The sequence below is a fragment of the Onychostoma macrolepis genome, chromosome 20 (assembly GCF_012432095.1).
Source record: "Onychostoma macrolepis isolate SWU-2019 chromosome 20, ASM1243209v1, whole genome shotgun sequence".
Lineage (NCBI taxonomy): Eukaryota > Metazoa > Chordata > Actinopteri > Cypriniformes > Cyprinidae > Onychostoma > Onychostoma macrolepis.
Window position 1 is genome coordinate 22,631,001 of NC_081174.1, and position 24,061 is coordinate 22,655,061.

At 34.7% G+C, this 24,061-nt stretch overlaps 1 protein-coding gene across 4 annotated transcripts in view; it reads left to right on the forward strand.

Annotated features, from left to right (window-relative positions):
* Positions 1-22,605, forward strand: part of cd2ap (CD2-associated protein) — a 50,682-nt gene extending 28,077 nt beyond the window's left edge. The window contains exons 7-19 of one of the 4 annotated variants that reach the window (XM_058755477.1): positions 1,985-2,078; positions 2,434-2,540; positions 4,010-4,108; positions 4,275-4,328; positions 9,033-9,069; positions 10,682-10,744; positions 12,688-12,835; positions 13,355-13,458; positions 15,114-15,226; positions 15,989-16,075; positions 16,859-17,037; positions 17,228-17,291; positions 21,253-22,605. In XM_058755477.1, the coding sequence (XP_058611460.1) occupies positions 1,985-2,078; positions 2,434-2,540; positions 4,010-4,108; positions 4,275-4,328; positions 9,033-9,069; positions 10,682-10,744; positions 12,688-12,835; positions 13,355-13,458; positions 15,114-15,226; positions 15,989-16,075; positions 16,859-17,037; positions 17,228-17,291; positions 21,253-21,294 (1,191 nt within the window). In that variant the 3' untranslated portion in view covers positions 21,295-22,605. Of the gene's footprint in view, positions 1-1,984; positions 2,079-2,433; positions 2,541-4,009; positions 4,109-4,274; positions 4,329-9,032; positions 9,070-10,681; positions 10,745-12,687; positions 12,842-13,354; positions 13,459-15,113; positions 15,227-15,988; positions 16,076-16,858; positions 17,038-17,227; positions 17,292-21,252 lie in introns of all 4 variants that reach the window. The other 3 variants (XM_058755479.1, XM_058755476.1, XM_058755478.1) reach the window with 3 other exon arrangements.
* The last annotated feature ends 1,456 nt before the right edge of the window (positions 22,606-24,061 follow it).

Here is a 24,061-nt window from a genome sequence, read left to right on the forward strand (position 1 = left end):
AGGGATTGCTCAAGACTTTACCGTATAGGCAGACCTTCCTTTTTAGGAAATATGTCTTTTTATTTTTGGACTTCATTATTTAGGGTGGCTGTTTTTGAAGCATTCTGGTATGGACTGCTTCTCTTGTTATGGTTTTTTTCTCTGCACAGCTCAAACTGAGGGCAAAATATCCCTGTCTGTGCTTTCGTTACATCTGCAGACAGCTGGAAGGCATTGCACATTTTAGTTGCTAGACGTGTCAATGACGTGTGCATTGTGTTTACGTTTCTAGAAGCTACAACTTTTTGTTTGCTCTTAGTTTTATAGGCAGCTGTTTGTAACTTCAGTTTCATTCTTAAAGACAGCTTCAAATCAAGATGAACCCTTTTACAACCATTATAAATTCCCCTGGTTGTGCGTGAATCAGTGCGCATTACTCTAGTGAAAGAAATGTCTCATCAGAACATAATAGTTTGCTTTGAAATTTTTGGTGATGTAACCCATACTCCGTTGGTAACGATATAATACTATATAAGTCAAGGATATTCGAACTGTGTTACAATTTGAGGCAACATTTTTTGAGGAAACAATTAAGAATTCAATTTTCCATTGAACACATGAAAAGTTTGTATCTTTCTAGGTAATTTTTCATTGCTACTGTTGTCGTTAGCTTGCTCAATGGTTTTTCTGCTTTGCAATGATATTTATTGTGAAAAGAGCTATAGATATAAATCCAAATTTATTTGAAAATATTTCTCTGGTATTCTGATGTTGGTCAGAAAAAATGTTTTGTAGAAGAAAAAAAAATACAAATGATTTCCAGATAATGTTCATTAATTTGTTCAATTATTTATTCATGTTTTTTTGTGCATTTTGTGCATGCATTTTTGCTTTGTGTATACAAAGTTTTCTTCATAATATCATGCTTTTTTTTTTAATTCCACACACACACACATATAAATGAATGAATTTGTCTTTATATTTGGGGATTCTTTGCATTAAAACATTTGGAAACCCCTAATATGGATATTATTAATAACAATCATTTCATAGCACATGATTAGTGGAGATGTAGCTTGGTTAAAATCAACCCCATCCTACATTTCTCCCTGAATTTTCTGTTTCACTTAGTAGTGAAAAAAATATGGGATCGGTAAGGTTTTTAAATGTTTTAAAAGAACTCCTTTTCACTCACCTAGGCTGCATTGATTTGATCAAAAATACAGTAAAAACAATAAAATTGTGTAATGTTATTTCAGGTTTTTTTTTAAATGTCATTTATTTCAACAGCCAATATTACAGTCTTCAGTATCACATGATCCTTTAGAAAGCATTCTAATATGCTGATTTGGTCTTCAAGAAGCATTCCTTTTTATGATCAATATTAAAAACAGTCAAAGGAGCAGCATCTATTTAAAATGGAAATCTTTTGTGATATTATAAATCTTTACTGTCAGTTTTGGTTATTTTAATGCATCCTTGTTGAATAAAAAAAGATAAAAAAATATCCCAAACTTTTAAATGTTAGTGTACATCATGTTATAGTTGTTAAATTTGCCACACATGACCTTCCATGTTATGTTTTTAGTCATTTAGCTCTGTTTACAATATTAATGCATTTAACCAATACTTCCTTTCTCCCTTTTTGTCACATTTTGCATCCCATTATGTCATTCAGATCAGATGAATCATACACTACGTCTCATATCTAGAGCTCAGAGGTCATTTATAACATACCATCATGTGATGTCAGAGGATTTACTAAATACTTATAGATTCTTACTCCTGTTTTGGATAAAAAAAATTTTTTAAAAAAAGAAGTCTAAATGCGGCATGCGCTCCCATTGAATCTGTGCATATGTAACAGTGGTGATTGTTTTCCCAGCATTCCTTTCATCCAGGCATGGCTGACCTGTCTCAAAATCTGTACCTTCCAGTGTGCAACTGCATGTGTTTGTGTGGCTGCCGTGTCAGTAAATCCATTTGTGATTCTGCTTCATTTTAGCCAATTCCATCATTACCATCAGCCACAAAACCCACCCCTTTGAGCACTCCTGAACCCCCTAAAGGAGAAAAAGAGGCAGAGAGCAAAGGAAAAGGTGAGTTCATGGGAAGGTTGACATAAAGCTGTATGTGATAACCAAAATAATGACAGGAGATTTATGGAAATGCACCAGACATGAACGGCTTGAAACTGACTGCCCTGATTATGACTGACTGACATTGGTTTTCTTCCACTTGGTTATTAGCTAAACCCAAATTATAGATTAGTATGTCTTTCTGTTAGTACTGAAAGTGCACTTAAACCTTGTGCTTTACTAGTAAAACTCCACAACTTAAAGTTTATAGTACAGAGTCAGTAGTAGCTACATAAGACAAATCAAGGTGTACTGTAGCATATATACAAAAAGGTGTAGCATACATATATCCTCTTTTTTTCTTATCTCTTTACAGTAAAAGAATATTACAAGGCCACATTCCCCTATGAAGCAACTAACCAAGATGAGCTGGATTTAAAGGAGGGTGACGTCATCCACATACTGAGCAAGGTACGGAACAGGGTGAGCAGATGTCTTCCTAACCACAGAGATCTCCAAATAAACAACACACATTCAGGACACATCCACAATAGCAACATTAAGCATGGCAGTTATTATTTAATAACTTACATTATGTAATGTACAGTTATAAAAAATTTTTTTAAAAATCTGCCAGATGAAAAACATTGAACATCTGAAAACAAATAAAACATGTTTGTGTCTGTTAAAATGTAGCAATGAATTGGTCAACTTTTAAAAGGTATTTTTAAAAATGATTAAATTACATAGTAACATTATTTTATAAATTTTTTGTTGTTGTTGAATTTAAGGGGGAAAAAAAATTTAATTCACAAAATATTTGTTAAAATGTATTCATTATCCAAGTCTCTAGGGTAGATTTTGAAACTAATACTGTCAGCAGATTAATCAGCTTTTTTATTTTTTTATTTTTTGGTGTGTTGAATCATCTTTTAGATTTTTATATTCTATTTTATAGTCATTTATGAAAATTCAGTTATAACACTGCATATATAATAGTTGTACAAGAATAAAACAAGTTGTTTATTTAATTTTTTTATTTGATGTAATGTGAGACACTGCATGACACTGCTGTCAATGCTTAATATATGTCAACTACTCACATACTGATTGGTAAATAAACAAAGAATAAAACTTTTAGCATTGTTTAGCCATCAGGGAGTGGTGTAGACCAGTTTTGGTATCTACATTAATAATAAGGCTGGAAGTGCTCCACCTCTTACAAAAACCTGTGAACTAATCACTTTTACTGTCTTCATTTAGACTAGTTAGTCTATATCCTGCTCTGTAGTTTAGTCTGGTGTGTGAAACACTACCTGATACAAACAAGCTTAGGCAGTTAGTCCACATTTCTGCAAATTATGCCAGAGAGGTAGAGTCATGGTTCATATTAGAATTACAGTGTAATCATTAAGAATATTAACATCTGATGCATGGATTAAATCACAGTTTACAGGGAAAAATCGTGAAATCAGATGAAAATAGTCTTCATTTACAAAGACATGTATGACCTGTAATGCAATTGTTGCTAGTACAGAGCTCTCAGATGGGGATTCTGATGTGAAACTGTTTTGTGTTCAGGGATAAAGGGAGTTTTCTGTAGTTTTTTTGTGCAGTGTTCTTCTGTGCGTGTTTGATGCTAACTTCTGACACTGTAGCTGTTGCTGTTGCATCTCATTACCAAAGGCCTCAGTTCTGTTAGCAACCTAAGGATGTGTTTGCTTCATTTAAGACACGTGGACACTCTTTTCCCACCTAATGCTAATGTTTTGCAAAGGCCTTGAGCAGGAAGCAGATCAGAGTTGGAAATATTTTATACATGATCACCATCTAGTGGCAAGGGATATGCCTGCATTTCCTATTTATAGTAATGTGTATTTTAGCTTTTAAGGTGTAGATTTGATAAAATAAGCAATTTATGTTCAGAGTGATTGATGGTTTTGATGTTTTAGGACACAGGAGAGCTAGGCTGGTGGAGAGGAGAGATCAATGGCAAGGAGGGAGTTTTCCCAGACAACTTTGTAACTCTGCTTCCTGAGACAGACAAAGAGGTAAATTTACATTCATTAATGCTGCTTTTGATGTCTACCTTGGGAGTCTTCTTTTTCTGAAAAGGAAATTGAACTACCAGTGCAGACGTGAAAAAAAAAAATAATTCTCAGTTGCAACAAGTAAAAATCTGTAATGAAAAGTTCTTATTTTTTCCCCTCTATACAGACACTCACATCCAAAGGCTCCATTAAAGCGTCTTCTAAACAGGAACCAGAGGAGGTAGGCAATGCTAATCATTTCATTAGAAAATTTGCAGTGCGCTTCATATTTTATATATAAACATATTATAGATAAACGCATACATTACAACATATACACTAGCATTGAAAGGTTGGGCACACCTTCTTTGTTTGTGTTTACTATAAAAAAAAAATCATCAAAAACTAGATCAAAACGATTTTAAGATCATGAGAATATATATATCTCAGTATATATTGAGTGTCATCAAAAATTGTTAGTTTTTTTTTTTTTTCAGCTCTGATATTTTTTAGTCTCCCAGCCCTGCTTCTCAGTGAAAGCTCATTACTAAACATTTTAATCAAAGAGTTTAAGGACCAAAATCAACAACACTCCAGACAATATCAAGTTAACATTTGATTTTTTTTTTTTTTTTTGGTTCATTGTTGGGAATTTGACCTTGAAAGAAGCGTTTAAATCAATAATAGCCACTTATCATCACCATATGTTTTACACACATGGCTTCATTCTAGCTTTAGGGTCTTCAGGTTTACCCTGAGAGTGCATGTTTAACCACATTTTGGCAAACTCTGGAACAACAGGCCCTTTTTATTGTGAGAAGCAGATTATTTGTTCAAAGCACCAGCTACCATGTCTAGAGAACAAACAGAGGGCTTGTGCAGGCAAAAGTTATGCTCTGCCACATCTATTTTCCAGGAAAATTCTGTGAAGTCTCATACCCCTACACTGAATCAGTTCATGGATTGATATGCTTTGGGCACAAGTGTTTTTTCTTTCTTTTTCTTTTTTTTTTTTTTTCTTTAATCTGTTCGTTTTCAACTTCATTGGTGAATTGGTCTTTGTGCTGCTGCGGTGAGAATGTGATGAGCTGAAGCTCATGTGATGGGTTATTGAGTTCAGCAAGCAGTTCAGGAAAATGTGAAAGTGTTCATTCCTCCAACCGATTCCAAGGAGCCCAAGATCAATCCTTTATCCTATAAGTGTCCTGTCAGATGATGAGGCATTGATCTCTGTATGTGATGTGGACGGAGGGCATTAGGAAGGCAAATTCTGTAAATTGTAGTTGACTGCAATTATAGTGTATTTAAATAGTGCATTCAAAAAATAGTAACCTAGATGTATTTATTATTATTAATGCAATTATATGATCAAAGTAATATATAAATGATCAAGTAGCACAGACACATCAGCCTCAGTGTTAAACTGGAAGTTTATTTTTTTTTCTTCCTTTTTTTTTACATTTTAAATTTGAACAAAAAGATCCAGTCTGCTGTTTGACTGTTTTTCTCTGTGTGCCATGAGTGATTGAATATTAACCCGTCAGCCCTTGATTTCCAGGTATGTCTCTGATGTTGAAGGAGAGGAAATTGTTTTGCGTCTCTTTGGCCCCAAACACAAATCGTCATAGATAGGGTTGGTTACAGACTATCTCTGTCTAATTTCTTCTAAATTGGGAACTGCGGTTAGTTGAGCTGTCTGCAACAGTAATTTAACCAATTGTATGGTTATTACTGTAAGATCTCACTTCACATATATAAATGTGTGAGCGTATGTGTGAATACAGTTGTGCTCAAGTTTACATACCCATTGCAGAATGTGCAAAATGTTAATAATTGAAACAAAATAAGAGGGATCATGAAAATTGCATGTTATTATTTAGTACTGTCCTGAATAAGCTATTTCACATAACAGATGTTTACATATACTCCACCAGACAAATAATAACTGAATTTATACAAATGACCCCAATCAAAAGTTTACATACCCTTGAATAGTAATACTGTGTGTCATTTCCTGGATGATCCACGATTATTTTAATATTTTGTGGTAGTTGTTCATGAGTCCCTTGTTGGTCCTGGGCAGTTCAACTGCCTGCTGTTCTTCAGAAAAATCCAACTCCTGCACATTCTTTGGTTTTCCAGCATCTTCTGCATATTTGAACCCTTTCCAAAAGTGACTGTATGATTTTGAGATCCATATTTTCACACTGAGGACCACTGAGGGACACATCCACAATTATTACAAAAGGTGAAAATATTTACTGATGCTCAAGAAGGCAACACAATGCATTAAGAGCCGGGGATGTAAACATTTGATGATGTGTAAATTCTTCTCATTTTGTTTAACGATCATATTTTTTCATTTAGTACTGGACTTCAGAACCTACATAAATACTTGCATGTTTCCCAGAAAACAAAATAAGTACAATTTACCCTGATCATCCAATTTAAAATATTTACCCCATACCCCCGTCTTTTAATGGATTGTGTGGCCTTCTTGAGCATCAGTACATGTTTTCAGCTTTTGTAATAGTTATGCATGAGTCCTTCAGTTGTCCTCAGTGTTAAAAGATGGATTTCAAAATCATACAGTCAGTGCTGGAAAGGGTTCAAATATGCAGAAGATGCTGGAAAACCAAAGAACGTGCAGGAGCTGGGAGATTTTTCTGAAGAACAGCAGGCTGTTGAACTGCTCCGGACAAACAAGGGACCCATGAACAACTATCACAAAATATAAAAACAGTCGTGGATCATCTAGGAAATGACATATAGTATTAAGATTCAAGGGTATTTAAACTTTTGAATGAGGTCATTTTTATAAATTCAGTTATTATTTTGTCTTGTGGAGTATAAACATCTGTTATGTGATAATAGCTTATTCAGGGCAGTACTAAATAAAAAATAACATGCAGTTTTCATGATCCCTATTATTTTGTTTCAATTATTAACATTTTGCACATTCTGCAAAGGGGTATTTAAACTTATGAGCACAACTGTATGTATATGTGTGAAAGCCCAGCTAAAGTCTTTTTTTTTTTTTTTAGATTTACTGTTTTTACATAAAATCGTCCTACATAATGTACAGAACATTCTGTGAAAATACAAACTTGAAACCTTTAACACTGACTGAATAAGACCATATTAGTTCAATTTTTAACGAAATTAATAGGTGAAATCAAAATTTGAGGCTCGTTATCTCAGAATTAGATTTTTAGACTTTAGCCTGGTTTTCACAGGCAGGGTCACATATGTATATGTATGTAGACACGTTTAAATTTATTCTAAAACTCAATTTAATACGCAATTTATTATATAGGTCTGTTTTAATTCGGCATAAGTGGGACTGTGTTAACAATAGTGAAGGGAGCAGGATTTAACAATGATTTAGTTCCAAATTGCTTGGCTATTTTTTGTTTTTTATTTTAACAGTTCTTGCTAATTTTCTCTCTAAATGTAAAATAATTGGAACGGCCACTTCTTGCCCTGCAGCAACAACTATACTAGAAAGAAATATTTATACTTAAAAGAAAATAAGCTACAATGTGGCTGCTGGAGTCACTTTTTGTATGCTTATAAAACCGATATCCATTAAAATTGTCTTCTCCCCCATGATGATATTCATAAACCTACTCGCACTTAAGTCCAGGACTTAGTGGCATAAGCATGTTTGCTAGAACACTAGGAAAATCTGAACTTTTGAGCTAAAACATTTAATTTAATGTCAACATGAAATCAAATTCAGTTCTGTTTACTTGACATGTTCTTGGTCTTATTGTGAACAAATCTTCAGTGCATGTTGTGCTCCACCCCCCACCCCCTCAAAAAAAAGTTTTTTTTCTCCATCAAAGTATGTTAACTTGAATTGCCTTCTGTTGTGGGTAATGCAGCCTTTGTAAAAGTCTAACCAGTAGTTAATGGAGCTATTTATTCACAACTTAAGAAGCTCATGTGTACTTTCTTGGATTCAAATACAACTATGGTCTTATTTATTTGAGGGCTTGTTTTAATTATTTTAGTTTAATTTTAGGCACCAGATGGAACATTTTGACTGGATATTTGTGGAAAATGGGCAATGCAATGAATTCTGAAATTATGTACATAAAAGACTCGCACTTTACGTGAAATGCATGTACATGCCGGCCTCATCATAAATGATGCATATCAATGTCAGTTGAAAATGTTGATCTAGGCCTATATTATTGTTTGAACTCTCTGTGATTTATATGTGTTAAGTAAAATGATTTATTCTGGTAATCAGTGCAGCGATTCATTGACATGTTCAAGAGTCATCAAATCTTCCAGAGCCATCAAAGGGGAGGCTGGGGGATTTCCAACCTCAGCAGTTTCATCTATTTTAGTTCCAGTTAATTTTAATTTGTTGAGCTCTTTAGAAACTTGTATTAGTTGTTATTCAGCCCCAAGGGATTATGGGAACCTGATCTGTGAAATGAAGATCCCCCTTTTTTTCTGATTTAATGATTTAATTTTATTTTTTTTGTCATTTGCAATTTATACTCAGAATAACTATCTGAAAAAACGTTTAATGAAACAAAGATGCATGAATTGTGTAATGAATTATAGAAAAATAAAAAATGTTGGGTTCTATTCATCAGTTGTTGATTTCAATTGAATTATTTAAAATAAGGTCTATTAAGGTTTATATCATCCTTTTAGAAATTTTTCTATTAAGAAATGGGGTGAATTTTCATTTCATGCTGACAGTAGCGTAAAACCTGACGATTGTGTTCTTCAGCAAGATTTGAGAATGATCCGACATAAATGTGCTAAACTTAACCTAGAAATAATGCAGCACATTGTTAAAGATATTTTATTTCATGTCAATATATTGTTTTTTCCCCAAATTTAACAGACCTAAAAGATTTATTTCCAGGTTTAAATTTTATTTTAAATGGCAGGTTTATTTATTTTTGTCGTTTCTCCACAGAAGCCAAAGAAGCCCCCACCACCATCCAAAACCCCAGGTATGATATCTTTAACATACCATTTCACATCTCACTGATTGCATAAATTTGATTACATTTACATTACTCTTCTCTTTCATTTTAAGCTGCTATGAGACCGCAAAGGAATAAGAGCTTGAAGTGTCCTCATACGCATTCTGGCTGCTGAGGTTATGCTCAATAACTCTCTCGCAATCATATGTAATAAGAGCCGCAAAAGCCCTGTGATCAATTTAAGGCGGTTGTTCATGCAAAAATAAAAATTGCCATCATAATCTCGCATTCAGATTGTTTCAAACCTGTATAAGTTTATTTCTTCCGTTGAACAAAGACGACGACATTTTGAAGAACGTGGATAACCAAACAATGTCTGGTCTCCATTGACTTCCATTCCACCCCCCATGTTTTTGCCTGCTACAGGCAGCTGACATGATTTGATGGCCCTTAATAGTGGTACTTGAAGGGAACATGCCAATATGTCTGCATCAGTATGTGAGTGGATAATAGCTGGTGCAGGATGGCATATTGATTTGAGCTGCTTCCCCTGTGGTTTTCAGAGAAGCTTGCTGGTGTATGCTGAGAAGATCAGAGGTGATGCCAGCTAAACTAGCATATTCAATTATTGCACTGAACACAGAGCCCATGTCTGTCCACACATCAGTGGTGGCGTATTGAATGATTTGGACACTTCTTTCATCGTTCTTGAACTGTTTTTAGTTTAAGCTGCAGCAGTGATCATTTTTTATTCATTCATTTGGAATAATTATTTTGTTTTATTTTATTTTTACTGCCCCCATAAAAAATGATGTTCTGTACAGCATGTTATATATTCCACAAATATTTTCATTTAGTTTTTAAAAACCTTGCTTAATTTAATTGTTTGAATAATTGTTTAATTTAATTTCATATTTTATTTTATTTGACAAAAAATCTTATATTATAATACAGCTATAAATTCTTAAACACACTTGCTGGAAAATAGCATTATAATTTTATTTTGGTTAATTTGCTAACCAGCTATGTAATTCTTTTTTTTTTTTTTTTTTTGTGGCATATTTACATTCAATAAATTGCTGAAGATGTCAATGATATTTTAAGGTTAGTAAGATATCCAAACACATATGATCAAATAATGTGAGGGGCTATTAGTAGATAGTTGATTGGATAGTAACCCAGTCGATCAAGACATCAGTTGTTTAATTGTAAATGGGCTTCAAGACTGATGCAACAATTTATAGCTGACTAGTGTTTGTTTAGAGTGGCGGGGACAAAATCGTATGATCTGTCACTACAGATGTAAAGTCTGATAATGCAGCTGAAGTTGTCAGTCCCTCACAGCTTTTGTCTGCAAAACATGCAAAAAAAAAAAAAAAAGCCGGATGTTGTTATGCATCAAAGGGGCACCGCATCATCCCAATTGCTTTAAAGAAAGCTTGCATAGAGGGTTGCAAAGATTTGGTCTGTCTCCAACCCACACAGGAAATGCAAGTCATTGACTGTATGTTTCCTATTCTCTTCAAACGTCTGTCTCAGGAGTCACATTGTTCTTTTATCTACTGTGTCTAGAGCTGCTCTATCTTCAGTGTAGTATCTAAAAAACATATTAACTCAGTCGATATGCTTCATTTCTCAGTCCTGAAACCAGAGGCCCCCAGTGCGGACAAGAAGCAACCACAGCCACGGCATGAAGATAAAGGTAAGAGAGGGCCCACTGTCCGGTTCCTGTTATACCACAAATTCTTCTTGCCAACTGTGGTGTCATAAAGAATGAAAAAGCAGAAATTGATATGTATAAGTGTAGTTCTTCATTGAATAATATGAAATAAATCGTTTCTGTGAGCAACCTATTAATAGTTAAGCATGGAGTCCACTTTTAACACGCCTCTAAAAATCATCATGGTGTTAATTTAATTGATTGCAAATTTGTTTTTATTCATTCATTAGTTTTCTAAGCACTTTTTAAGAGCCTTTATAAGAGAGAATCTTTCTTGCTTATTTACACATGCATTCAAAAGGAACTGTTGCAATGCAGTCATTTCACGTGTATACCCAATCTTCACTACAGGCAGGCACTGCGTCACAATGCAACTAGATTGCTAAAGCCATAAGCTATTTTTTTTTTTTTTTTAAATGAATAATTTATTTGATATTTATTTTTTTATTATTTAATGAATAATTTTATTCAGCAAGGATGTATTAAATTGATCTTAAATGACAGTAAAGACATTATTCATGTTCCAAAAAATACTGTTTCAAAGAAAAGCTGATTCATTTGAACTTTCTATTCATCCACAAAAAAAAAAAAAAACCACCTTGTAAATGATGTTATCATAACTTACACAAAACAATAAACCAGCACAACGGTTTATAAAAATGTTTCTTAAGCACCAAATTGACTTATTACAATTATTTCTGAAGGATGATGTAACACTAAAGACTGGAGTAATGACTGATGGAAATTCAGTTTTACCATCACAGGAATAAATATAACATTTTAAAAATCATTCAAATAGAAATCAGTTGCTTTAATTCGTAATAGTATTTCACAAATTTACAGTGTTCACTGTGTTTTTGATTAAATATATGCCGTCTTGGTGAGCATAAGAGACTTCTTTTAAAAAATCTCACCACCCATAAACTTTTGAACAGCAATTGTAATGTTACACAGTGTTGTAATAACAGTTGTACACACAAATTGCGATTTAAAGTTTACTTCAGCTGGTGTTGACTGTTAAATGGCACTTGATTTGCATAGTCTGGGCCCTGTTGTCAGTTTTCAAAATTAATGTTTTCGTATTGTATTCTTTCATATATAAACAAAATGGACATTATAACTGAAATATAGCCAGATACTGAAAGTTAATATTATAAAATCCAGAGCTTATGAAATGGGATCAAATTGAAGTAGGAAATCTGAATTGATACCCATCCCTATTTAATTTAGCTCAAGGCAGGTGGGGGCTATTAAGGTCATCTGATGTGTGTACTCTAAATACTGTTTATAATGTACTTTATATAATGTTGTAGCTACTTTGTAGGAAAAATGTCATGCACTCTGACCAACTGCATGTGTTGAGTTAACTGCTATTGTGTATGCATCAAAGACTTCCTGCAAATTATTTTCTCATATGAATGTCACTCTACTGGAACATATATCTGATAATCTTTGCGGTGTCTGAAAGCAGGACTTCATGTTTATCAGATAGAAGTCTCTCTTATTTAGAGCAAGTGTCACAAATTGAACACAAGACTTGTGATGTGAATGTCAGAAAGAGTGTTTTATTTGACAAAAAAGACAGAAGCAGATCGATGTGGTGCAAACATCCTGCCGAAATCTCTTCTGACCTACTTGGAGTCACTTCATTGTGAACACTCATGAAAGTTTCTGATGTCATTTGGACCAGTTTAGTACATGTATTTATATACATATGTATTTGTATTGTATGAATTTCCATAATCAAGAATGAAGGAACTAATACTATTTTTGTATTGACCTTATTACAATATCCTACATCTAGGCAATTAACTCCCAGAACCTTGTAAGAAACAATGTTTTGCATAAATGTTGTGTCTTGCCATGTCTGGGTGGACGTTTATTATCTCAAAACATATATATATTTGTCCTTTGTTTCTCTGAAGTTGTCAAGCCCTTGCCAGAGAAACCTGCCAAACCTGCTGGCCCCATCGTGCCCCCGAAAAAACCTGTGCCTCCAAACAAGGGACTGCTGCGTCCTTCCATCCACACAAAACGACCTGACTTGCCTCTCACTCCATCACCAGCCGCCAAGCAAGTGTTGGTGTCATAAGCCTTATCGTAATACATTTTTAGGTTTTAAAAGCATAGTAAATTTGTAGCACAGTTAAAATATTTTGTGTTTATTTCATATTAATAATTTTTAATACAATATTTTATTAAATTGAAATATTCAATTTAAAACCAAATATGTGTATATTGTTAAATTAAATCGGATATAGTATATTTATGTGTATTGAATGTGTATTTGTTATACATGTTAAACATACATTTATATGTAACTATCAATGTTTCCCAGTGTATTGCTCTTTTTGCCATATTGGATAAAATATGGCAATGTTACACTGAGCTTGTTACAATGCATTATGAGATGCATATGATGCTTTTTTTTTTTCTGCAAAAGACACAGTATATGTGTTACCTTACATCTTTAATCAAAAAATAGCTTTCTTATTAGTAATTTATTTTACTGTCTGGAACAGCCTTTGCATTTAGAGTGTGACAGTGGGCATTGCATGCAATTGTTCTAACTTTTCCTCATAAATCCCACAGGCAAAATGGAGAAGTTCCCATTATACGATCAAAACCAGAGAGCGAACCTGTACCCATTAAGCCAAAAACCGTCGTGGAAAGCAGTGAGAAGAATTCAGATATAGGTAAGTTGTTCTGATTTTGGTTTGTATTGACCATCATGTGGCAACAAAACCATAACAAAGTTCAGAACTGTTTAGCAGGAAACAAATAGATCCTAATCACACTACTTACACATGCAACAACAAAGCATGTTAGCAATTATATTAATATTTTAACTCTGAGAGTTGAGAACCACCGGCACAGAGACTATAATGTTAGTGTTTGGAATGGTTTTGGTTCTTGAATGCTCAGTTTTTCACAACTCAGTATGGTTTTTGCTGTGGTTTGGGTGTAGCAGAGCTCTGTTTGTGGATTAGCACCATGGATCCCTTGCTGGGAGCAGGATTACTCTTCCTGCACAGAGGGTGGTGGTCCAGATCTGTAGAGCTGGTTAAAAATGTTAAAATTACCTGTGAAAGATAAAGGAAGCGAGTAGTTTATTATTTCTGCTCAGTTGCCTTGGGTCACATCTTTACATTTGTTGTTGTTTTGGGAATTTTTTAAAAGGATCCCTTCTGAAGTCATATCCTAAGGTTTCTTTGATTTTAAAACTACGATTGAAAATTGCAAATTACTCGAATCTGAATCAGTCCCTTAGTAATTATCTGAGATCTGAGATGTCAGTTTATTTCTTATACATACAGTATTTTAGAATTAATCTAAATTTTTAAATTTAGATTAATTAAAATTGCCTGATAAATTGGTGCAACTAATCTATCAGCTCAAGTTTGTTCACTTAGGTCTGACTGTTTGTTAAATTAGTTCTCATGCATTACTTGTTAATACTGTGACAGATAAAAGCATATTTACATATATATTTACATACATATTTATCTTAAAAACATGCACTTACAAGCACACTGGAGGATGTTCGCCTTGGAAGCACCATATTTTGCTTGGAAAAAATCTAAATGATGAAAAGGAAAAATAGAAAACAAGAATTCTTAAAAAAAAAAAAAAAAAAAGGATGCTGTTTAAGTAGATAATCTGTATGTGGACACAAGCGCCAGGATGTTGCTTCAGTCTCAAAGGTTGACAAAATGGCACCAAAGGTGCTATAATCGCATCGTCTCGAAAGGTCATGAGAATGTCACTGCAGCAGGCGTCTGGATTCCTTTTAGACCCCATCAGAAGGAGAAAAACATCAAGTTCGGTTTTGCCACTTCTGGATAAGACATTTTACACTTCATGGAAATCTTTTGTGTATATAGTCACTGCTTTTTTTTAGTATTTACAAGGGCATGTGGTTCTTGTTTTTTTGTGTGTCCAATCTCTAAGATACCATTCAAAGGGTGACTAATGGGTTAAAATTGTTAGGTAGGTAATGGTGGGCATATTAAAGTCCGTCAGATGGATTTTTAGTGCCTGTTTTTAAGATATCTAACTGACAACCGTTCCTGGATGATTGATTGGAACTTTTTCAAACTTTGCCACAATCTTTGTACAACCATCATCACTCAGTAATGAATTGTAATTTCCTGCACTGTTGGGTTTTGATCTAGACAAACTTACTTTATTACCTCATATGACTTTTAAATTGGCTTATGTAACTCCAAATTAATTTTTTGGCTCATATATAACTTCTAAATTATAATTCAGCTGAGATAGGTCGTGTTTGACTGTGACTGAAGGCTGTTCTTATGATTGAGTCTTTCTTCTATGTGTCTTATTCCTGTAGTTAATCTCATGAGTTTTGATGATGTCTCCTCTGTCTCGGAGAAGTTAACCCACCCTACCACACAGCGACCAAAGATGCCTGGCAAAAGACCACCTGGACACAGAGGTCACTCCGTGAGTATAAAACACTTAGTTGCCTTGGGCTCTAAAAGACTAATGAAAATATTTGAGATAATAACATAAAAATGTATTTATTTTTTTTTTGTAAGCAAATGGTTTTTAATTAAAATGACATTTTATCAAAACATTAATTTTGCACATTCATTAAGTTCCATCCTTCCACTTGTAGATAAAACACATTGCACCAGTTTTCATTAATATTAAAAAACTAAAATTAAAAAAATAATAATAATTAAATACATTCACCTAGAAGAAAAAAACATAACATTTCATAAAAATGATAGTACATTAATACTAAAACATTAAGTGACATTCTCTATATCAACCAATCAGCTTAATAATTGTTTTATAATTTTCAATAAAGAAATGTTCAAGTTTTTGTTTCATAGAACTGTTATTTTATGTGTTAGTATTTTTTGAGTTTACATACTGTCATATGTGAAATCATAGATGTTCCTTTAATCATAGCCCTGCAGGATGAGCAAACCAGGATCTGCTAAATCTCTTTGTGCTAAGCACTAACATTTTTAATGGATATTTTTGTAATACATCTATTACATATATTTTGATTGAGACAGAAAATAATGTTCTCATGATGTGTAGGGTGGCATAATAAGGCTATCAGGTAGTTTTTTTTGTCTGGATCAAAAAAGGCCTTACCAGTGACACTTCAGATGGGATGTGTGTCAAGCATAGTGCTATTTGCGCTTTTCTCTTCCCATGTTTTTGTATAACATGCTCTGTAACGTCTTGCAGCCAAGCAAGGAGACTGGCGAGAAAGCTGAGAAAATCGAGAAAGTGGATGAAGTTGACGTTGCTCCTTCCACACAAAATTCGTTTAAGGTACCTCAAATATATAGCACACAATTCACATTCAAAAAAGAAGATACTGTGATTTATATATAAGTTTAGAAAAAAGGGGCAAAGAAATTAAGACTTTTAATGATGAATTAAAATTTTGGGGCTGAACTATCCCTTAATGCACGAATCTTGTGTGGCTTTCTGCAATATCTGAATTGAGTAATTAAATGGCTAAACAAAGGAATATGTAAAAGGTTCAATTCCCTAAGATGCCTGTCTGATTATCTGTGACTCCCTGAAAATACATTCCATGAAATTATATTCTCAAGGGTTTGTGAGATAAACAGCATCACTGATATGATCTCGACTGACTGTCTGGCTCTTCTTTTTAAATGAGGCTTCAGTCCTGAGGACTTATTTTATTATGTAGTGTTCTTTACGTTAAGCTTATGTGAAATGGACTGAGAACCTCACTGTCTGGTTTCACACAGATGGTACTCATATTTGGACTAGCACAAGGTCACTCTTATAAGAAATAAAGAGAAGAAAGGGATTGATTGTATGCTATTGATTGTACAGTATCATAAGTGTTATGTTTGGGTGTCTTGTAGTTTTTGCATTAAATGTACTATATTATATCTACATATTAATAGTAACAGTGATATTAATATTATGATTAGGTGTAGTCAACTATGTATTATAATTAATATATTGATGCATTATTTTATCCACTTTAAATATTGTCATACAAATCAAAATGTATGTGTATGTGAAAAAATGATTATAGAGTACTAATTGATACGCTGGATTTTGCTTTTCTTGCAGACGTCTGTCTCATCACCCTTACCATCTACGGTGCCTAAAAGCATTTCAGCAACCCATATCACCCCTGAGCCCAAACCAAAACTTGACAAGGAAGAGGAGAAAGGATCGGAACTGGAGGAACTGAAGTCTCAGATGAAGGAGCTAGTGCTGTCTATAGAGTTACTGAAGACACAACAGTCGTAAGTGATCGTTTTGTTTCATGCTGCTTGGTTTCTGGTATTCTGTACTGGTCAAGCTATGTCTAGATTTGTATCCACATTTGAAATTTCATCTCATTGTAGATAATGTATTTAGAAATCACTTGTGGCATAAAGGTTGAAAACCTCTGTTGATTTTAGTAATTCTGGAATGTCTTTCATAACTTTGTAGGAGAGAGCTCCGTGAACTCCGAAAAGAGCTGGATGATGAACGATTCAAACGGATGGCCCTGCAGGTAAATCGATCTTGAAATCAGAATTTCTCTTTATGGCTTGTCAGAGTCTGTTAGTTTGATGTAAACAGATGTCAGAGTGCTGTTTCAGAGGACAGTGAAATGCAGGCGGGATACCTTGGGTTTGCTTCCACACTCAGCGGGGTGAACGCAAGGGGTATGACTCGGCTCTGAGTCTCCTGCTGCTTGTTTCTCACACTCACTGAACATAAAAACTAGCAATACTTTACCTAAAGTCCACACCTGCTAGCAACTAAGATGTATGGCATCACACAAGGCCAGGGCATCAGTGGTGGTGATCTGAAATGTTGTGGATATAAATTGCTTTTAACATATATTTATATACCTAAAATGTAATAAAAAAAATATTGACTTTGATTAGTGGAATTTTCTAAACCGCAAGACATATTTTTAACTTCCAAATTGAATTTCAGTACAATTTTTAAGCATCCAAAAACACAGGCAAGCATTTTTTGTTTGAAAATGTAAAAATTAGGGGTGTGCAGCAGAGCCATTATTTGTATCTGTATCTGTATCGGTGACAATCTCAAAATTGTTTGTATCTGTATCCGTATTCGGATAGATCTGGAAGTGGGCGTGGCTTAAAACGGAAGTTCGTCAAATTACATGAAAATACCATTTTAAATGCAAATCTGTTCGATTCGCAGTTTTCACTTAACAAATATGCCTTGTATAACTAAAGAAAGTATTATTTTTTATTAAAATTATAACTGTAAATATCTTCCATTTAAAACTTTATCAAAAAAGAAAAATTACTTTATTCTTCTTTTCCAGTGAAACTTTGTGTACAAATTTGACAAGAGACAAGCATCCATAATCTTAAATAAGAGCACTAGTAGAAAAAAAAGAAATAGAAATGGAAAGAAAGTGTTCAGTAGCCTATCATAGCAGAATGACAATAAAGCTCGCTTGAACTTTAAGTAACTTAGATCATGTGTTGTGGGAGTCTGTGATCATATACAAGTTTTTTTTTTATCAACAGAGCGCAAAAAATAATTTGGACCCTCCAAAAGCCTTGATCAAACATCGCATTTCTTCGTCTTGTATAATTAAATGTAATGCCATTCACGAAAAGGGCAAATGTAATGCGTTTTTACACTCAATCACTTTACACATCCAGGCCCATAGGTCCAGACCTCCGTAAATGTTTCATGTTCAAAAATAAAATTTGAAAACCTTATGAAAAATTATTTAAAATCATGTCGCTGAATAAATTCATGTGGCTGACTCGCTGCGAAATGCAGGAGTGAAGGAGCTTGGCGCAACTGCAGCCGCCACTCCGCTCCGCCAGATGTGTTGCCAGATCTAGTTATTTTAAGCGTCGCTGGACTTGTTTTAATACTTAATGTGACAGCGTTAATAAAGTAATTAGGGCATTAATAAAGTGGCAGGATGAAGGTGGAGGTTAGAGATTCTGTTTCCTATTTGCAAAATACAAGATTTAAACTTATTTTGGTGCATTCTTCAGGAGATTGGTTGTTTGTTTTTTGTAGCAATATCTGGCAACACTGCTTCGCCGGCACTGACAGGCAGCAATCAAAAAAAGAAGCACGCGTATAGTTTATTGCTAAGGAGACCACATTTGTTAGACAAACGCAATGATCACCATGATATTATCTGTACGAAACGGTGTCAAACACTATCAAAGCAATTATTATTGCACAAATCTTAACAACCGCAGACCTCACTAATGTAGTGCTGTTCCAACAAACATGTGATTGTGTCTGCCGAATATTTTTTCTGTTATTCGGATAAATCCATTATTCGTTTTGAAGCCACTATCCGTGCCTTTCCGAATAAGTATTCGGCTTCGGGCACATCCCTAGTAAAAATGTAGTTCTTCAAAACTGAGGTGTTTGCCATTTGTTGAGTTTTTTTAGTTAAAGGGTTATTCACCCAAAAATGAAAATTAGCCCATGATTTACTCACCCTCAAGGCATTTTAGGTTTACATGACTTTCTTCTTTCAGACGAATCCAATCGAAGTTATAATAAAAAAATGTCCTGGCTTTTCCAAGGTTTATAATGGCAGTGGGTGGTTGTTATTGTCCAACAGTCCAAAAGAAGTCCAATAAAGTGCATCCGTCCATAATAAAAAATGCCTCGCACAGCTCTGGGGGGTGAATAAAGGCCTCCTGTATCGAATCGATGCGTTTTTCTAAGAAAATATTTCTAAGAAATATCCATATTTAAAACGTTATAAACAGTTTTCTCTAGCTTCTGCTAACTGTCATATGCGCGTTCACGAGAGAGTGCCTTTCCAGCGGATGACGTAGGACATCGGCATAATGCATGTGGCAGTGATTAGTGACGAACGCGGAAACGCAGAGGAGAGAGCAAAACAAAACACTGGTCACGAATTAGAAGTACAAAACGAGGATTTGCAAAATGTCGGAGGATTTCGACATAAGCCAAGAGGAGACTGGTTTTCCTTTGCTAAAGTAAGGAAATTTTGCTTCCTTTGCTCCTGTAAACAAACGTTGATTCTCATGAGACTTGCTTATTTTTACTGGTGCTTAGGCTACGCCGACGTCCTATGTCATCCGCCCAGAACAGCTTGTACAACAGTTAGCACAAGCTAGAGAAAACTGTTTATAGCATTTTAAATATGGATATTTTTCTTAGAAAAACGCATCGATCTTTATTCATCCAACCCCCCCAAGAGCCATGTGAGGCACTTTTTATTATGGATGGATGCGCTTTAGTGGACTTCTTTTGGACTGTTGAACAATAACACCCACCCACTGCCATTATAAAGCTTGGAAGAGCCAGGACATTTTTTAATAAAACTCTGATTCGATTCATCTGAAAGAAGTCAGTCATATACATCTAGGATGCCTTGAGGGTGAGTAAATCATGGGGTATTTTAATTTGTGGGTGAACTAACCCTTTAACGTCATTGTAAAATGTTTCCTCTGTAACGGTTCGATTACTTAAGGTACCATGCTAGACGTTAAAAGAATAGTTCACAGGAAAATTAAAATGAGCTGAAAATTTAATCACCCTCAGGCCATCCAAGATAAAGATTAGTTTGTTTCTTCATCGAAACAGATTTGGAGAAATTTAGCATTACATCACTTGCTCACCCTCTGCAGCGTTGGTCTCAAACTCCAATTCCTGGAGGGCCACAGCTCTGCACAGTTTAGCTCCAACCCTAATCAAACACACCTGATCCAGCTAATCAAGGTCTTCAGGATAACTAGAAACTTCCAAGCAGGTGTGATTTGGAGCTGGTTGAAGCTAAACTGCAGAGCTGTGGCCCTCCAGGAATTGAGTTTGAGATCAATGCTCTGCAGTGAATGGGTGCCGTCAGAATGAGAGTCCAAGCAGCTGATAAAAATATCACAATAAACCACAAGTAATCCACACAAATCCAAGTAAAGCTAAAAGCTGTGTTTGTAATAAACAAATCCATCATTAAGACATTTTTAACTTAAAACCATTGCTTACAGCAGAGTCCTCTATCCATAATATTGCTTGCTGTCTCGTCTACATCAGGAAAGAAATATGCACAGATCAGGCACTTTTTACCAAGCAAAAACAGTCAAAAAACAAATATGTCTGTGAATTTTGTTGTGAGAGAACAACAGGGCATGGACTTTTTCAGTGGAGGAAGCATTATGGATTATGATATGTTATTTTGTTCAGAAGCGATGGTTTAAAGTGAAAATTTACAAACATGTGTAGCTTTTCATGTTAATTGATAGACTGGAGTTGAGTGGATTATCACAGTGTTTTTTTATCAGCTGTTTGGGCTATCATTTTGCAAAATTTCTCCAAATCTGTTGTGATGAAGAAACACCCTGAGGCCATCAAAGATGTACATGACTTTGAGTAAATTTTCAGCTAACATTCAATTTTGGCTGAACTACTCTTTTAAAACAGGCTTATAGTGCAAACAAAAGTTTACCATGTTAAGGAAAATTGTGTATGCTTATTTTCAGATGGAGATAGAAAAACTAAAGAAGATTGTACAATCAACATGAAATAAAAATCTGGCATCCTGAACTGGACTGATGGCTCCGCTGTCGCATCACGAGTGGAAAGTGACCTCCAGATGGAGGGACGGATATCGTTCACATCATCTTTATACTCACTGACTTAATCCACAAATTGTAAGATTCAAATATTTGCACATGATGAGGTTTTTTCTAGGTTTAGAAAAGTGTAATTATGACAGATGTATATGTTTGTTTTCCTCTTCTTTTTTTTTTTTTGCCAACAAAAATGATCGAGGCCTTACTTTACTACTGTGCTGGATATGCAGTCCGTGCACTTATTGAGAAGTGCAGTGGATTATGCATTCAATACTACTGAGTCTGTATAAATGTTGGGGGATTATGTTGTTTCCTTGTTTTTTATGACATGGGTTAGTTTTAAAAAAAAAAAAAAAAAGATATGATCTCAGCAATATTCTGTCTATATTAGCCTCTTTAGATGATTATCAAATGTATGACATACTCTTGTTTCCATAGTGATGATGTATTCTGATGTTGAAAAGGGAGAACATTTCTTTTTGTTTTTCTCTAACATTCCTATCCAGGGTAACACTATTGTGCCTGTTAAGATTTTTTATAAGTGTTAATACTGGGAGCTCTCATATTATATAAATATATATAAATATATATGTGTATACTTAGATCTACAGCATGATATATTTTTATGGTCTATTGATTGTGACATCATAAATATGTACTGGGTTTGTGTATCCGTGTTTGGTTTAAAACATTCACACTTACCAAGAAAAGAAAAACTGGCTTCAACAAGCAGTGCCATTTCACCATACGAATGGCAAGAAATCCATTTCACAACTTAACGTGCGGAGTGCTGGTGGGTTTGTTCTGCAGGTATACCCCCTTGAACGTACAAAAATGAAGTGTGCTCATTCCTCAGGCCTCTTAACCCTTAAGCTGAAAATCCATTTTTAAAAGCATTCCTGACCAGGGATTGTTTGTTTGTCTCTGTGTGAGAGTGGAGTTGCTGATGCAGTGGGATGACAGGTTGACCCCTAAAGCAATAAAAAAAGGCATGCCTTCTTGGTTTCCATTTTTAAATGTCGGATGAGTATGTTCATGTTCCTTTGCAGCAACTTTAAAGGATCTCCTGTGAAGTACATTGGCAATGAGTCATCTCTGTTGCCTGAAATTTGGTAGAACACATTCCATTTTATTGTCTTAAGATCTGTTGTGCATTCAGCATCTATCAAAATTATTTTGTTTACATGATTACAAAGTGAATTGCATGAGCTGAGATTTCTTTTCCCCAAACTAAATAAATATCATGTTTATTTACAGAGATTGTTCTGGTCTCTGTGATTTTTAAGGTGTTCAGAATTTTTATCTATTTTTCCTGCCTGGATAATCATAAACAGTTTATATATGTGTATATGTATATACAGTGGTGAAATGGAGTGTGTCATTCCGTATACCCACTTCTAAATCCCCTCTGATGCGCGTCCTGCACTAGCCAAATCATGACAGCCCAGCATATGAGTAACTAATACAATCGCATGTGAATAAATGCAAATATTCTCTAAAAACATCCAGTAAAGACAGTCAGGAACGAGACGTAAACACTCCTGCAGTGTGTTTCATTTATAGAGCATGGGAACCTACGTCGGATTCCGCCATGTTTTAGGTCACGCTCAGGAGCAGTGTTGCCAGATTGGGCGGGTTTGAATTTGATTGTGCAGGTAAATATAGGCTTGGGCGGGTGGACAAAATTTGGGCGGGTTTTTGGTCAGTTTGGCGGTTTTCAAAACATATAAATTGTATAGGCTAATTGGTTAACAAACAAGCCCAAGTGTGCATATAGATACTGCATGCATCGAATCAGTCATCACAACGTTACACACACACACAATATCTGGAGCTGATGTTGATGTCGCGGCCAATCACTATAGGGATCAGCAGACAGACGTGATGGTTCATGGGTGACTGGTTTTTAGCGCAATAAAGGATCTGATTTTGAACTGTAAGTGATCATAATGCCTAAATATAAGTTCGATGGTAAAGAGTGGAGAGTGTTTTAACTCTCAAAACGTGAATTACACCTGTTGAGGGAGATGACATGAAGGCTATATCACTGCAACTCCGAAATCAGAGCATAGTTAAATTATTTAATCAAAATCTATTCTATACAATCCTGTCATTTATCTTTTAAACGGTCTGGATTGGTATCCTTTAAAGATACTGGACTTGTTAGTTTTGACTGTGCAAAGTTCTATATTATGTTCAATATGAAGTTCCCGAAAGATTAGTTCTGTGTGAAATTATAGAGCGACACGACGAAGGTAAGAGCATTATTGTTGTTGTTCATTTATTTTTTAATTGTCGGATTATCATACAGAATGACAGTTTTGACTGTCATGGTGTGTGCATGAAGGAGTGTGAAATACCTGTAATTACCTTGCTTATTCTTATCACTTGGGCACTTTTTTGCATTTAAATTCTGAATGTTGACATGAAAATGATGCATGTGCTTTTCGAGGGTATTGGTTAATTTCTTGATTTTGTCAGTGTCTGCTTGCATATTTTAATCATATTTGGTAGTTCTCTTTAATGTATTTGCCCCCGATTTGATCCATGGGAAATATATCTAGCATTATATTTATATTATTTTGTCGTCATTATTTCGTTATAAGGAGTTAAAAATGTTTCTTATCAACCTTGATTTACATTCTAACACATTATTTTGACCGTTAAAGTTTTGGGCGGGTTTTTGTGAGCTTTTGGGCTGGAAATCGTCCATCCT